The sequence below is a fragment of the Arachis ipaensis genome, chromosome B07 (assembly GCF_000816755.2).
Source record: "Arachis ipaensis cultivar K30076 chromosome B07, Araip1.1, whole genome shotgun sequence".
NCBI lineage: Eukaryota > Viridiplantae > Streptophyta > Magnoliopsida > Fabales > Fabaceae > Arachis > Arachis ipaensis.
In genome coordinates, this window is record NC_029791.2 from 10,408,636 (window position 1) to 10,424,965 (window position 16,330).

Sequence of the window (16,330 nt, forward strand, 5' to 3'; positions counted from 1 at the left end):
GGAGATTGTGGGTTCTGGGATGGGATACAGTGGGTGTGGCACTTCCAATGGAGGAGAGAATTACGCCAATGGGAGACCGATATATTGGACCAGCTGCTACAAGTCTTGCATTCTGTTAGATTAATAACAGATGTGCAAGATAGAGTGGTGTGGAGGTTTGATAAAGAAGGAATTTATTCTACTAACTCATTTGTGCAGGTTTTGCAGGAAGAGACCTTGGATGAGGAGATTCTGAGCTATGGATTCACAAAGGAAATTTGGAAAGGGTTAGTTCCACCCCTGGTCGAGTTGTTCGCGTGGTTTGTTTTGGTAGAGAGGGTCAACACAAAGGATCGACTAAGTAGACTGGGAATCCTACAACAGAACGATAACTTGTGCGTGTTGTGCAAGAAGGATGTTGAAAATATCCAACACTTATTTGTTACTTGCGAGTTCTCTTGGAAGGTGTAGCGTGCATGGATCTCATCGTTTGGACAGGAGTGGACTGCTCCAGGTAATTTAAAAGATCACTTTGAGAGTTGGAGATATATGCCAGTAAAAAAGAACAATGTAAGAGTTGGATAGTGAGATTTTTCTCAGTAATATGGATTATTTGGCTAAGACAGAATGAAGCTATATTTCAGAGTAAAACAACAGGAGTTGCAGATTGTGTGGATCAAGCGTTTACATGTGCTATACAATGGTATGATAAATAACTCACGTTGTCGATGGCTATGCCGGAGATGACATAGGAGTTGTTGTAAATTATGCACCTAGTCTATATGTACTTGCTCTACTAAAATGTTGAGCTATTTCTTTCCAAAAAAAAAAGCTATCTTATCCCAACTCTTCCAATGTATTCCGCGTTCCTTGCCTGGTGCCGCCCACCAACTCGTCTCTTGTGAGAGTGGATATGATTCCCATGATATAGATTTGTTTTGTTTCGCTTCGCCTCATTCTACCAAAAATATTATAAGGTCAGTTGAGTAAATTTAAACGTCTTTTTTTTTTTTGGAACGTACTAACAAAAAAAAAAAAAGAAAAAAAACTAAACACAGTCCCACTACCATCTCACCTTAATTAACCCATCTAAACCCTCAATTAGATTTGGAGATGTTGCTAATCGATCACGTGAGCTGTTGCATTTGAACATCCACTGCAAAATGTTACCTCTGGTTCCCTAGCATACACACTTGTCACAATAAGAAAGCAGACACCGTATACATATATAGCAAGACAGTGGCTTCTACACGAAGAATCCGCCAACCTTTAAACCATTGAAAAATCAAAACAGGAATTACATAAGGGGCCAACAGAGGAGAAAAGTCGAAAACATTGAGGGAAAAAAAAAAAAGAAAAAAAAGAAAACGTCCTTGTATAAACGAATTCCATGAATTACAAAGGGGGACGTGTGGAACAATGATGTTTGATATCTTGAGAAGTATATGTTTGAACGGACGTTAACGGTTACGATTCATTGACAATCCTATAGTGTACACTCAATTTTTCAAAACTTTCATGCACGAACACTCTCTAGCAGTGCTGCCAGAGTTACGTGGCCATTATTGCTAGAAACTTGCTAGTGTTTCATCTGTAAATGGAAAAGGATAAGGCAAGCACACCAACAAGCCTAAGAGCAAAACTGTTATTCCAAACGCAACATACTTCTGATCAGGATCACTTATTTCTTCAGAGAGAGGAGAAATTGGACCTCGTTGCAAGAAAAATATGAGAACTACCCAGTAGAATGCTACATCATCAATCAGAGACGAGAGTCCAAGCAACACAATCGAAAATCCTGTCAAGCGAACTGACGCCTGCCAAATACACTTACATTAGCAACATTGAAGAGCAATTAGATCTAATTGATCGTATAACTCTTTATGATACTTGCAAAACAAGTTTCGCTCAAATATTTTCTAGTTCAAAGGAAATTACTAAAAGTGATTTGATACCTTTCTTCCCCATATGGCAAAAGATATTCTCCCTCCATCNNNNGAGGATTGACGGAGATTGGCGTGCCGTCCTTGAGCACCTCACCAAGAAGCAGCTTTGCTAAAGGGGGAAAAAATTGTCAGTGTTGTCAATGATATATTATTCAGTTATGGGACTAATAACTTTAATTTGTTGACATAGCTAGGGAGAAAAAGAAAGGCTCATCTGATTATTGCTACAACCTACAAATGAATGCACGCACAATTCATCAAATCTTTTTCTGCTTGCCTATCTAAAGTTCATGGTCTTACCAATGCCGCCAGCAAGAAATGACTCGTGAAATACAGAGGCATCAACAACAACGCCAAGACCATCACTTGGAGGTAAGACAAAACCTAAAAGCAGAAGCAGAAAACCCAAGGAAAAGCCAGCTATTGGTCCAGCAGCAGCAAGCTTTAGCAGATCTTCACGATTGGATACGATGTTTCTTATCCTTGTAATAGCACCAAAAGAGCCTATCTGCCACCAAATTACTCATAAGAATTTTTGTACAATACTATAGAAGAGCATAGAAAGTGTACGTATAAAGAGTACATTTACTTAACATTTGCCAAGACAAACACACAGATAAATTGTTTCAAGATGAGATGCATGATCAAATGGATACTTAATTAACAATACGTAAATCAATGCTCTACACAAGTATGCATACTCTGAATGATTTAAGGAATACATATTACAGGGAGTAGGCAGAGAATATGGTGGACTAAATCAATGTCAGCTAAATAAAGAAACTAAGGAGAAACATATTTAAAAGAAGATTTAACAGATACAGATTTGTATCATACAACCTGCCAGCTAGGAACAAAGAATGGAACCCCAAGCTTAACACCAATGTTCTGGGCAACTAAAAAGTGGCCAAGTTCATGTATACCCAGAATGAGAGCAGTAACAGCGGCCCCAGGCAAGCCATCCTTTAACAAGTTCAGATTGTCAAAAGTTGATCTGGAATATTAATAACATCATTTGGGTGAAAAATCGCAATGCAAAACTAGCTAATTAACAAAAATCTTTATGCAGCAATTGGAGGCTATTAACCAATCCAGATTTATGCGGCAATTGGCAGTTTTAATACCTCAAAAATATGCATAAAACAAAATTTACACTATAGGATTAAAAGTGCAAGAAAAACTGAAGCATCTATGTGATAAACTGATGTCAGCAACTAGAGAATTTCTGAAAAAAGTTTATGAAATATTACATCAGAAATGAATAAGAATTCGTCAAAAGCCAAGGTATTTATTAAGAACAACCTATTAAGAAAATAACAACTAAAAAAAAGATAAATAATTTCGTACCCAACATTTTTACTAGTAAAACCTGTTCTGAGGATGGAATAAAGTACGCTAGGTCAGTAAAGGAAACAAAGAAAACAGTTGTCGTATACTAAATTTAAACTTAAAGAGTTTAAAGAATATAATGTGGCAAATTAAGGAGAAAGAAAATTGCTCACAATAAATTAGATTGCAAAGCAGGAACATTGCGAAGCAATAACGTAAACACAGTAACAAGTCCAAAAGCTCCAGCAGCAAACCATTCAGGTACCGCTGCAAAGACAGTTAACACCAGAAGTTCAAATAATTATCTCTAACTTCATTTTCTCCAAAAAAAAAATCCACTTTTTCTGCAGCCACAAGATAAGTGTACCAGTTGTCTCAGGTTGTAAGGTTGTTCTTGGAACCACTACAGCAACTGGCTTATCATCCTCAGGATTGACCAGCAGGAAAAGTTTGTATTCATCTCCGAATTTTTCCTAAAACAAAAAAATATGCAGAATTGTAGTTACGGAACTGGTAGCACATCCACCTAACCAAATTACAGAAAACAATATATATATCGAAGTAACATACTTGCATCCTTTTTGATATCTTATCATAACTTTTAGAAGCTTGCCCTCGTAGATTTCCTTTAAACAACACCCCACCCTAGCAGACAAACAAAAGATCGTAAAACAACAAGAACATTTTCGTGCGCAAACAGAAAAGGAGGAAAGATCGATGCACACCTCATAAGGATCTTGGCTTGTCACAAAAAAGGTATCAAATCCAAATACTTGGTTCTTAAGAATTTCAATAGTTTCCTTGGGAATTTTTATTGCATCATCCAGTTGCTGAGGCTGTTTAGAACAAAGAACGGAAATGCAGAAAATGGGTTGAAAAAACAAGTATGCCTCTTTTAATGCAGGAAGTATTAAACATATTATGTAATCACCTTCACACCTGGCAGTGGTGATCCACTGGCAACTTCAATGGTATCCACACTCTGTTACATCACAAATCCAAAGAATAAGAGATCAGCAAAAGCAGGGCTGGAGGATACAATGCCTGTCACTCCAAATGAAAATGATGGAGTTTTCCTCTTTCTATTTCTTTCTTTACAACTAACACCAAATCTGATGATGGAAGTTCAAATTTTTGGGGAATAGGAGACTGTTATATTCCTGAACTATTATTAGACTGTCAGCCAGATGCTTAAAATGCTAAACGGCAAGCAACTAGTCGTATAATGAGACTAACAAAAGTAAGTACCTCCATAAATGCTTTGGTTTCCACAAATTATACCAGATAACATAGACAATAGCTATACACATTTTCTACATTCAGGTGGCGACCAGAATCCTTCATGATCAATTAATTTTCCTGCTCCTTCAACAGTTACTGTTGGAGAAACAGAGAGGGAACAGAATTATATTTAATAGTGCCTAAAACAAAATTAGCCTGTTGCATACATCATGAGTGGACTAGATAATAAACTCAATTTTTCAAATGGATTATTGAGTACACTATATACATGACTAACAGTCCTTTGAGCAGTTTTTAAAAAGACAGAAAATAATGACTAAAGAAAATAGAATATACACAAACTATGGAAATGTAACCATTTAGGACCAAATTGCCAAATTTAAAGCAACAAAAAATAAATAAGTCAAACATTACCTGCACATCACTTTGATCCTTATTTTCACTAAAACTATTTAGCTGTTCTACATCTTCAGACTGAGGACTACTTTGCTCAAAGGAATCTTGCAAAGGTTGTGTTTCTCCAGTTTTATGTTCTTTTTTTTCCTAAGGAAAATTGAAAAAAATTAAATGTTATTGAGGAAAAAGTAAATGGCAGCACGCAAAGCTAAGAAGCGACGACCATTCTTCCTACAATGTTTTTGTGTGAATGGTCAACTAAAAAAACAATAAAAAATAAAAAACATAAACGACCCAATAAGATTGACATCTAATTTGTTGAAATATTCACATTCCAAATGAAATGTTTTGCATGTTTGGCCGCTGCTATGATAAGCATAAAATTTAATTTATAGTTTTATATCATTCAGAAAATCATTTGAGAATTCAGATCTTAGATAGCACAGAAAATTACTATTATCATATCGTACTAATGTGAAAACCTATATTTCATTATCAAAATTTCAACTTTATCCAAATTCAATTGGCTTGGTTCATAAAGGCATCCATGCAATTTTGCAAAATTCCAAATAAGCCAAGTCCTAACATAACTAGAAAGAATCCATAGCAAGACAAACTTCATTTTGAAGAGCCTAAAGAGAACCAACCTGATTCCTGAAGATGAAGTCAACAGTGAAGTAGAGGAAGTTGAAAAGAATATTACTAAGAATCTTTAAACTAAAAAAAAAAGATACCAATGATCAGAATTTGAAACTAATTGACACTAACTTCTGAAACTAAAATAACTGTTATAACAGATGCTAGTCTAATAGATATAGTGCAGCAAATTGTCAAAATTTGAAACAAACTAACTAACTATAACTAACTTCTGATTTCTAACTAACCTGACAGTTACAACAAATTAACCAACTCACAAATTCTCCAACAGATATAGTACCAAAGCAAACTGAAAGTACCTCCTCATTGTCACCCTCGGGATCTGAATGTGGCTCAGTAACACTACAAGCAATTCGTCTCTTCCCTCTTTATTCCAAAATAACATCGCCACGCGAAGCAGAATCAGTAATAATTCAGAAAAAATAAACAAATAAACAAATAAAACGCAAATTCCACTGAGAATGGAAAGCAAAGCCGCTACCTGAAGCTCGAGCTCAGCTTGAAGGAACTCCAACGCCGTAGAGAGCGGCGAAAACCAATGGAGGAAGGAAGTTGACAACGAAGATTGAATTCAAAGCAAGTGGCGCAGCGCGAGGAGGGAACGAGATTCCCGCGAAAAGTGGCTGACGGTGCCGCCGAGAAGTTCATGGTTTTTTCGTTCAGAGAGATAGGTGAAGTTACCTAATTAAGATGAAAACCTAGCTTCATTAGAATGAGAAATTGAAAAGAAAGATTGAATTTAAGTATTAGAATTAGATAGTGAAAATCGATAGTATATTTAGTACTATGAATAGCAGAGAAGAGAAGAGAAGACAAGCTATCCCCCTTTTTTTGTAGTTACCGCGAAAAGATCTTTTTTTTTTCTCGTGCTTCGAGGACATAGGTAAGCGGGAGAAGTTTTGGGTAACCAATCAGGAGTTGACACGTAAGAAGATTATGGATTGAGATTTCATTTTTTTTTTCATATTTCTGTTTTAATTGTATTTATTTATTTATTGAGGCATGTAACTTGCAAGGTGTGCGAATATTTAACGCTGCTTGCTTTTAGCTTGTGTTATGTCTGCACTTACATGAGAGTGGATCCCTCAATTTTTTTAACAATTAAAAAAGTAAAATATGATCTCTAATTACATCAGTATCTTGTATTTTAATTTCACGAAGTTCGATACAATATTATAGTTTTCCACTTATTAAACGTTGAATACTTTAAAGTTTAAACACCATTGCTTGTAGGTAAGAAAAAAGTGTTTTGTAATAAAATTGAGACCGAATGCGTCATTCCAATAGACAACCAAAGAAGAAAGTTGTATCCATAGTAATTAAAATGGACCGAATCAATTGGTTCAATTAAAAAATTAGCAAACAAAATTCTATATCGATTCGGTCTAAGGTCAGGACCGTTTAAAATAGAGAATCAGAATAAATCGGTTAAACTCATATTGGACTGGTCAGAACTGACCAAATCGAGTAAAAATCAAACCGAATCGAACCGTTTAATTCCAACTGAAGGCAAAGCTACGATACATCTAGATTCTGCCAGTCCATTTTTGGAAAATTTTAAAAAATGGTTGTCATGGGATTGGTACTTCTAACTCCAAGATTACAAGAAGAACATTCACACCACCAAGTTACATTGCTTCTTGCTAACATATATCCAAATTATAATACATATAGCAATTTTTATTTAAAGTCTCATCCACTTTATCTTTTTATCATTTTGACTATTAGTTAACATAATCAAATTTAGTCTTCTCTCATTCTCAAATCTCAGTCGTCATCACTCCTTTATTCTTTTAAATCATCTTCTTAGTTTCAACATTCTTTTTATATTCCTTTTCTAGTGGTCATCTTTTCTTCATCAAAAGGTAAATTTTTAAGTTTTCTATTTTTTTAATATAACTCTTTATGACTCTATGTATCTTTCAATTTCATTGTTTCTCTTTTTGATATTTTCAATTACAAATTATAATTCAAGCCATTATAGTTTAGGTATTAATCTAATTTTTTATTCTCTTTATAAATTTATATATTATCAGTAAAATATTGTAGTGGAGTAATGTTATTTAAATTGATATCAATGAGAAACAAAGTTAAATTCAAAAGCAGGAAAAAAAAAGGTAAACAAAAAAAATCATAAGTAAAAATCACAATTTAATCACAATTTAGGCGGAGGAAGTCATAAATAAATTTTCCAAAATATACAACTCACACCTTTTCTATATTAAATGGGATATAAACTAAATCAGTTACTCAAATTGGGTCAACATCATACAAAGGTAAAGACTAAAGAGTATTCATTTAATTCATCAGTGTGTTAGTCCCTATCATTACTATCACCATTTGGCTTGTACAATGTTCACACATCTGGCTTTTCATCCCATCTACTCTTGCGCATTCCTCTTCTGATTCTACTTTTCGTTTGGGATGCTACACTAACACTACTACTCTGCCCAAGTAACTTCTCTATGTGTTCAGGTAATGGAGGAAGAGGCAAGTGAATGAGTTCCACTTTGCCATCATCACTATCATCATCACTAATCCAACCATAGCAAGGCTTACGCCTGCGTTGCTGAACCTTCTCAGGTGCTTCCAAGGATGTAGTCATGTTAGTCTTCACAAAACTGGTCCCAACATTGTTCATATGTGTTTGTGTGGTGGTATTTACATTGTTTGCAGGGTTTGGCTCATCTTGTTCTTTTCTTTCAGCTGGAACAGTTGAATCCTTAACATCTGCAAACAACACAATGTTTGGTATTAGCAAAAGCTTTATACACAAATACGTGGTGTCTGACTTTTTGTGCACCGTAGCATTTTTAAGCAACTGAATATCAATTTGAATTTAATTTACTCTATCGGAAGCTTACATTATTCATCATTTCTTTGCAGCTTAGTATCCCATTGACTAGAATACCAGCTTAGTATACTACTTAGGATGAGAAGGAGTAAATACCAATCATGAATCATTATTCATTCAGTACTTATGTTTAATTAAGATAGATATAAGATTTTTCAACTGTCAAAGAAGAAAGATATAGATTTAGCCATTTAGTGATAATGTCTAAGTTGTAAAGAATGAATAATAACCTTGTTTCAGGGAATGCAAATATATACTTCAATGAGAGGGAAGTGATGAAGGATGGGATTCAATTACCTATTGATTGATTAGAAGGTGGAATTGTATCTTGATCATGATCATTGGTTCGAGATGCAGAGTCCAAACCATCAGCACTAGCATGCAATAATGAAGGGTCATGATTCACCACCAGGCTAGAGGATCCAACTTCAGTGATCCCAGTTGCAAAAGTAGCATCAGCTGAAGATGTCAGAGCAAACCCATCCCTTCTTGTATTCTCCTGCAAATTTTCCTCCTTGTTCTTGTTTGGAGGAGGATTCATGTAAATTTTAATTGTTATATCCACAAAAAAAAGTGGTGTGTATAGTAATCTAGGCTTAATTCATGTCTAGCATAGTTATTCATGTTATTCATTCAATTTACTTAATTAGTAAAAGAGATTAGTACAATGTTGGTGTTCAAATACTATAGAAAACAGAATTTTCCAGAGAAGACAAGGAATGCATTTAGCAAGCAAATAAAATGAAAATATGTAACTTCATTGACATAATTCATCGGTAAAGACTTGATCATATCTAAACCTTAACAATTTCCACTTCATAACATATAATGAAGCAGCAAATGGAAACAAAATAAGAATTAAAAACCAAATAACCTTGTCTTCTTGTTTGGCAAGTATGGTTTCTATTAGGAGATTGTAAGAGCCATCCTCAATAAAAGGCCATGCTCCTTCATAAACCTGTAGATTATGAGTAAAGCAAGAAGATTAAGACTGACTACAAAAATATTATTCGTGGCACATTCTTACATCCATATCTTTTATTTAACAAATAATAATAATATTGGACTAACATCAAGAAGCTCGTTAACAGTTTCTTGAACAAGTTTTCCCTCGAATCCAAACTGCGTCATTGCATCAAGGGCAGCATCCATTCTTGAGCTTCCAACCATCTGCAAACAGAAAAAAAAAATGCCATCAAGAAAAGGGGGAAATGCGAAATGATCAAAAACGCATTAAAAATCGAAACTTTATAGATATCCCAAGAAATAGCGATCAAGAGTGTGTGAAATGTAGGACCTTTTTGCGTGGTCTACCTCTTGGCGCCATGCCCTAGCTAGCTTTCTTTCTTGTTTCAGCTGAACCTGGTTTTCTTGGTATGATTGAGTTGGTGGTGTTGGAAAAATAATGAAAGAGAGAAAGAGAGAAATAGAAAAGAAGTGAGTGAGTAATGAATATTTGGAGGTGGTGGGTTATTCAAAGGGACACAAATAAGTTTTCCATTTGTGTGATGCAATGCATTTGATCAGTGTGACAGTGACAGTACTGTGATTAAGGAATGAGTAAGACAGCAATGCATAAATATGATGGTCTTGAAATGGAAATGAGGAAAGTCAGTGGAAGTTATACCTTGTACGCTCTGCGCTCATACTATGAACATGAAAGGACGAAAGGATGAAAGTTGAGATAATTTTATAGTTTTTATTAAATATAAGTTGAAAAAGTACAGGTAACCAACAAGATTTTTGAATAATGTGTAAATAATGTAAATTAATAGGGTTAAAGAGTAAATTTAATTAGTAGCATTAAATTATGGTGTAGTGTATTTTCATTTGATTGGTGGTTGTTCATGTTGTTCAAAATGTTTATTGTTTCCCTAGCACTCCCCTTTANAAATTTCATTTCAAACACTAAAAAAACTTTGATAAAAATCAAAATATCTTATCTAAAATTCTTTAAAATCAATCGAGTGTTTAGTCCACTTTATTTTATCAAGCAGCTCAAAAGTCGTCAGTGATAGAGTTCCGTGATAGACTGGTTAACCGGATAACTGAAGAGGATGCAGCATAATTGAAATGGATGCCATCTAATGAGGAAATTAAGGATGCAGTTTGGAATTGTGAATCAATTAAGACACTAGACAGTAATGGGTATAATATGAATTTCATTAAGAAGTGTTGGGAGAATATTTATGGGAAGTTCACTGCTGCCGTGATGGGATTCTTTCAGTCAGCTGTTTTACCTAAGAATGCGAATGTTACTTGGGTGGCTTTGGCGCCAAAGTTTGTCGGAGCTAAAGAAATCAAGGACCTTAGGCCGATTAGTATGGTGAGTTGTGTTTATAAGGTTATATCAAAGATCCTGGTTCGAAGGATGCGGAAGATAATGCCAGGGTTGGTAGGAGAAACACAAAGTATTTTTGTGCAGGGTAGGGCTTTGATTGCATATGAAACTGTGCAGTGGCTGAAGTTGAGAAAAAAGAGCTCGACAATTATTAAACTAGACTTCCAAAAGGCTTATAATCGAGTCAAGTGGAGTTTTGTGGATATTATTTTGCAGACGATGGGGTTTGGTCATAGATGGAGGGAGTGGATAAAAGAGAGTGTGTGTTTTGCGTCTATATCGGTCCTAATAAATGACTCTCTCTCTAAACCCTTTAAAATAGAAAAGGGTCTACGACAAGGGGATCCTCTTTCTCCCTTTCTATTTGTGCTTGTTGTAGATGTTCTACATAGGATGATTAGAGAGGCGATGCAGAATGGACGCATTACTCCATTGTTGGTTGGAAGAGATAACATTGAGTTGTCATATTTGCAGTTTGCGGATGATACTATACTTTTTTGCCCTTCTGAAGAAGAGACGATCAGAAACTATAAGCGGTTGCGGCACTGCTTTGAGATGATGTCAGGGTTGAGTATTAATTTTAACAAGTCTAACTTGATCCCGATTAATTGTGAGCAGAGTTGGGCACGACAGATGTATCGACTGTTGGGGTGTAAAGAGACATATTTACCTGTCAGATATCTTGACATTTTTCTAGGGGTAAATCCGAGGCTGATCAAGACATGAAAACCAGTGATTGACAAGGTAGAAGAAAAGCTAAGTCTGTGGAAAGCAAAGTCTCTAAATAAAGCGGGAAAGTTGGTTCTCATTAAATCTGTTCTTAATAGCCTGCCTATTTACTATCTCAACTTGTACAAAATGTCGAAGGCAGTAGCAGAAAAAATAATATCCTTACAGAAACGCTTTTTGTGGAGTAAGGAGGACGGGAGGGAGTATTTGTCAACTACAAATTAGGGAGCCACAAGTGAGAAAGAAGATAATCAGAAGCTTGGCTATGGAACTAGGGGATGGCAGGATAATCCGTTTTTGGGAGGATAGTTGGTTACCTTATGGTGCTCTGAAAGTTACTTTTCCAAGATTTTTCTCGGTCTCAAATCTTCAAGGATCTGTCATAGGGGATTGTGGGTTCTGGGATGGGTTATAGTCGATTTGGAATTTCCAGTGGCGACGAGAGTTGTTGCAATGGGAGCTGGAACTAGTAAACCAACTTCATGCGGTTCTGCAATTAGTGCAACTGACAACTGAGAAAGAGGACAGAGTGATCTGAAAATTTGATAAAAAAAAAAGGGTATTTATTCTACTAACTTCTTTGTGCAGGTATTGCAGGCAGAGGTACTTCCGGCAGATATCACAAGCTATGGCTTCACTAGTACTATTTGGAGAGGATTCGTCTCACTAAGGGTTGAGTTGCTTACTTGGTTTGCACTGGTTGGTAGGGTGAATACAAGGGAAAGACTATGTAGATTAGGTGTTATTGACCAGAATGATAACATGTGTGTTTTATGTCATAAGCCTGTTAAAACTGATTTTCACTTGTTTATTGGTTGTGAGCTCACTTGGCAGATGTGGTGTGCTTGGTTATTCGCTGTTAGAAGGATATAAACTATTTCAGGTACGCTCAAGCAACACTATGAAAGTTGGACGGATATATCAGCGAGAAAGATGGAACGGAAGCAGTGGTTGGTTAGCTTTTTTATAGTCAGCTGGACAATTTGGTTAGAAAGAAATGATAGAATCTTCAAAAATCAAGGTTCAAGTCTGGTGGACATTATTAATAGATCCTTTACAAGTTACAACAAGTAGATTGGTGGTAAACCCTATGATTATTGATGACAATACCGGAGATGACTAGAAATTGTTATTTTTAGCGTTATGAGTTTTTGTTTTTTTTTTTTTTTTACTCCACCTTGTTGTGTAAAAAAAGCTCAAAAGCAAAAAATAAAGATGAAGATGAATATTTTTTTTCTCTGCGTGTAACAAAATAAGTTTATAGTGGTGAATAAGAGAGTGAAAAAAAAAAGAAAAAAAAATAGAAAATTTTGTAGCAGAAATTATTTTTTTATATTGACTTGATTTTGGTGATGTATATCTCTCAGTAGCCCAAGTTGATAATGAATGTGTGGGTAGTAAGTCAAAATTTCTCGCATAGAATAAGCAATGATGCTGGCATCATGTAAACTGTGAAAAACTGCGGATACAACACATGTTAGGAATAAGAATAAAAAATGAATAGAATCACATCACACCTTTAAGTCTTTTTTAGATTTAGAAGAGACAAAATTTTCTTACTAAATCTGTAAAGAGTTTTCAATTTCTTTGATGCGTTTGTTTTCCAATAACAAAAGATCCTTTTGTATAATAGACAAAAATTGCCTATTGTATTAATTTGTAGACAATAAAGCAAGAAATTTACATTAAAAAACTTAAAAAATTACAAACATACAGTGATGTCAAAGACTAAAAATCAACATTTTAACAATAAATTGGACATTAGGCAAGATACAGTTCCAACTATTAAATTTAAATATTTAATGAGATATTAAAAACAACTGCTATAAAATTAAAATTATAAAATAAAAATATAATTTTATTGTCATGAGTGTTTAGGAGTTAGTCATACTTTATTATCCATGTAAATTACTTAAAAAAAGGATATATTAGATATCTTCTAAATTTTCAATATATTAAATGCTTACAATTTTGTGGATCTTTTTTTTTTGTGCATTAATATGTGAAAATTTAGAGATTTTGAATCTTGCAAAAATCACATGACAACCCTCATTTTTTATAATTTTGGTATTTTTTTTTGTCTTCTATTAATTATTTGTTCAATGATAGAAATTTAAATAATAAAATAATAAGATAAATCACAAATTACACAAATCATACAAATAAATTACATAATTCGAAGGTTTTAACGGATTTGATGATATTAAAAGAGAGTTCACATTTCAGTGTGGTGAGGCCGTACTTAGTGTCGTTGACACTTCTTGCAGCGATTTAATTTTTTATTTAAAAAAAAGAGAAAGCTTTCCTGCACTAAGCGAGATGCATTCTTTCAAATTTTTTTAAAATGCTTTCTTGCATTTTGCGAGATGCACAAAAAAATTTAAAAAAAATTATTAAATCTTCTTGGACAGTGCGAAAAATAAAAGATGCACCATTTGTAAGAATAACACCACTCAATCTCATTTTAGAATACATCTCCAGTAATAATTTGGGCAAAAAACACAATTAAGTCAAGAGAGGAAAGAAATTACATGAATAAGCCAAACTCAAAATTGATTCACGAATCGGCCAAAGCACATTACTATATAATTTGAACCAGCTTGGTTCGAATTAAAAAAACATGTAATTCGAACCAATGGAGCTCGAATTATGATAGAACATGTGATGGGTGTAATTCGAATCTATATGGTTCGAATTACCATTGAGCATAATTCGAACTAGGTGAGTTCGAATTACTCAAGAAGACAGCGTTCCATGTAATTCGAAATAAGTTGGTTCGAATTACATGATTATTTGAATTAAACCAATTCAAATAATAATAATAATAACAATAATAATAATAATAATAATAATAATAATAATAATGTTTAAACATAATAAAAATTTTTAATTGAATGTAAATTTCATAGCATAAATCTAATCCATGTAATTATTTTAATACACCAACCATTATATCTACATGGAGCCAATGCTAAATCGAATTCAATTAGTTCGATAATACTAATCTATGAAAAAAATTGCATTTTATAAAGTTTTAAAATTTTTATTATGTGATAGGTTAGTAACGAGTACATTATAAACTTTTATAGTACTCATAGTAACAATGTTTAATTTAATAATTGTTATTAAAATTTTAGTTGTACTCGTTACAAAATAAATAATTACAATACATAAATATAAAATGAATTGACCAATTTAAAAATAAGACAATCTAATAATATTGAAAGCCATTTAATTTAAAAACGTAATTTAAAAAATAAATCCTTCACATACTTACATAATTATGAATTTATAATATGATAAATAATTCTCAAAAAATTATTCTAAGACTTGACTTCTAGACACCAAATTATTTATTTAAATAGTTTAATTTTTATCTAACCTAATATAATAAAGTATGTTTAAACCTTATTATTATTATTATTATTATTATTATTATTCGAATTGGTTTAATTCAAATCATCATGTAATTCGAACTAACTTACTTCGAATTACATGGAACGCCGTCTTCTTGAGTAATTCGAACTCATCTAGTTCGAATTATACTCAATTGTAATTCGAACCATATAGATTCGACTTACATCCATCACATGTTTCATCATAATTCGAGCTCCATTGGTTCGAATTACGTGTTTTTCTAATTCGAACCAAACTGGTTCGAATTATATAGTGATATGCTTTGGCTGATTCGTGAATCAATTTTAAGTTTAGCTTATTCATGTAATTTCTTTCCTTCCTTAGCTTAATTATGTATCTTGTCCTAATAATTTCATATCAAAATTTTTATGCCAGATTTGAGATAGTGGGTGTAGAAATACACCATGTTGTACGTGACAGATTCAAAATTTTTACTATTTAATATTACTATCATCAACCCAGACAAAGACATTGTTTAATTGGTTGTATACTCTATTTGATTCTCTCTTAGTATTTTAAGGAAGACTATAACTCTATATTAATATAGTAATTCTTTACTTTCAAAGTCGTCACAATGGGTATAAATAAAAATAAATATAATAGATGAGAGTATAGATAGAGGTGAGATTCTACCAACATTTAAACATATCTGATGGTGATGGATGGCTTTGTTTCTGAAAATAGTATAGATAGAGTTGACGCCTGATCGACATATTCAGTGGTTATTGCTACATTTTTTGTAATAACGAGTTATTGCCGTATTGCATTTTTCAACACACAAGACCCCATGTCTAAATCAAAGAGACTCTTGAGTTTCCATTCCCCATGGTACGGTCACATTTTTCTCCATCACTGCATGTTTTGCTCTCCTTCCCAGCAATTCCTCACTTGCCTCACGTAGAATGTTTTTGCTTAATCATCTTCCTTCTATTAGTAAATCTTTTCCTTAGAAGGAAAATGCTAGGTAAACAATGACTATCTTGAACAATATGAACAACCACCAATCAAATAAAAATACATTATACTTTAATTTAATGCTATTAATTAAATTTACTCTTTTAATCCTATTAATTTACATTATTCACACATTGTTCAAAAAAATTATTGGTTATCTATACTTAGGGTCCGTTTGGAAAATTTCAAAAGCTACTTTTTTTAGCTTTTGACTTATAAAAAGTTACGTTAATAGTGTTTGGTACAATTTTTTAGATAAACTTTTAACTTTTCAAAAAGTTATTTAAAAGCTTTTGAAAAAGTTAAAAAAATGTGACTTTTTCTATTTTTAAAAACTATTTTATCACTCATATTTAATACACAACTTTAAAATAAGAACTTCTATAATAACTTTTTAAATACAAAATAATTTATTTAAAAATTGTTATTAATAAAAGTTCTTATATTTTAAACTCTTTCTTTAAAAAAAACTTATTTAAGAAGTTT

General features: G+C 33.2%; 2 protein-coding genes across 3 annotated transcripts; both read right to left on the minus strand.

Moving 5' to 3' along the window:
* On the minus strand, window positions 1,326-6,445 carry LOC107609236 (probable zinc metalloprotease EGY2, chloroplastic; the record flags this gene model as incomplete). Its single annotated transcript, XM_021107298.1, is given in 14 exon segments — window positions 1,326-1,796; window positions 1,935-1,973; window positions 1,978-2,034; window positions 2,226-2,433; window positions 2,766-2,919; window positions 3,428-3,521; window positions 3,622-3,727; window positions 3,825-3,899; window positions 3,980-4,090; window positions 4,186-4,236; window positions 4,911-5,039; window positions 5,849-5,915; window positions 6,031-6,230; window positions 6,335-6,445. Coding segments are annotated over 14 exon segments (1,636 nt in total), but the record flags the coding sequence as incomplete, so codon positions are not given.
* LOC107608225 lies at window positions 7,763-9,926 on the minus strand. Of its 2 annotated transcripts, none has more exons than XM_021107299.1 (5): window positions 9,718-9,926; window positions 9,475-9,573; window positions 9,278-9,361; window positions 8,701-8,923; window positions 7,763-8,279 (listed from the first exon to the last, which is right to left on the minus strand). In XM_021107299.1, exons 2-5 carry the CDS (start codon window positions 9,571-9,573, stop codon window positions 7,906-7,908), a joined length of 780 nt encoding a protein of 259 aa, XP_020962958.1. In that variant the 5' UTR covers window positions 9,718-9,926; the 3' UTR covers window positions 7,763-7,905. The 2 variants fall into 2 exon arrangements, with proteins under 2 accessions (XP_020962958.1, XP_016165568.1); XM_016310082.2 differs by having other exon boundaries at window positions 9,701-9,926.

What these genes read in the sequence shown, in the direction of transcription:
- LOC107608225 (XM_016310082.2), bottom strand. Translation starts at nt 9,730, where the DNA reads ATGGCGCCAAGAGGTAGACCACGCAAAAAG. An exon ending in CTGTTAACGAGCTTCTTGAT is followed by an intron (nt 9,362 to 9,474) that starts GTTAGTCCAATA and finishes CATAATCTACAG; the next exon opens with GTTTATGAAGGAGCATGGCC. An exon ending in TTGCCAAACAAGAAGACAAG is followed by an intron (nt 8,924 to 9,277) that starts GTTATTTGGTTT and finishes CCTCCAAACAAG; the next exon opens with AACAAGGAGGAAAATTTGCA.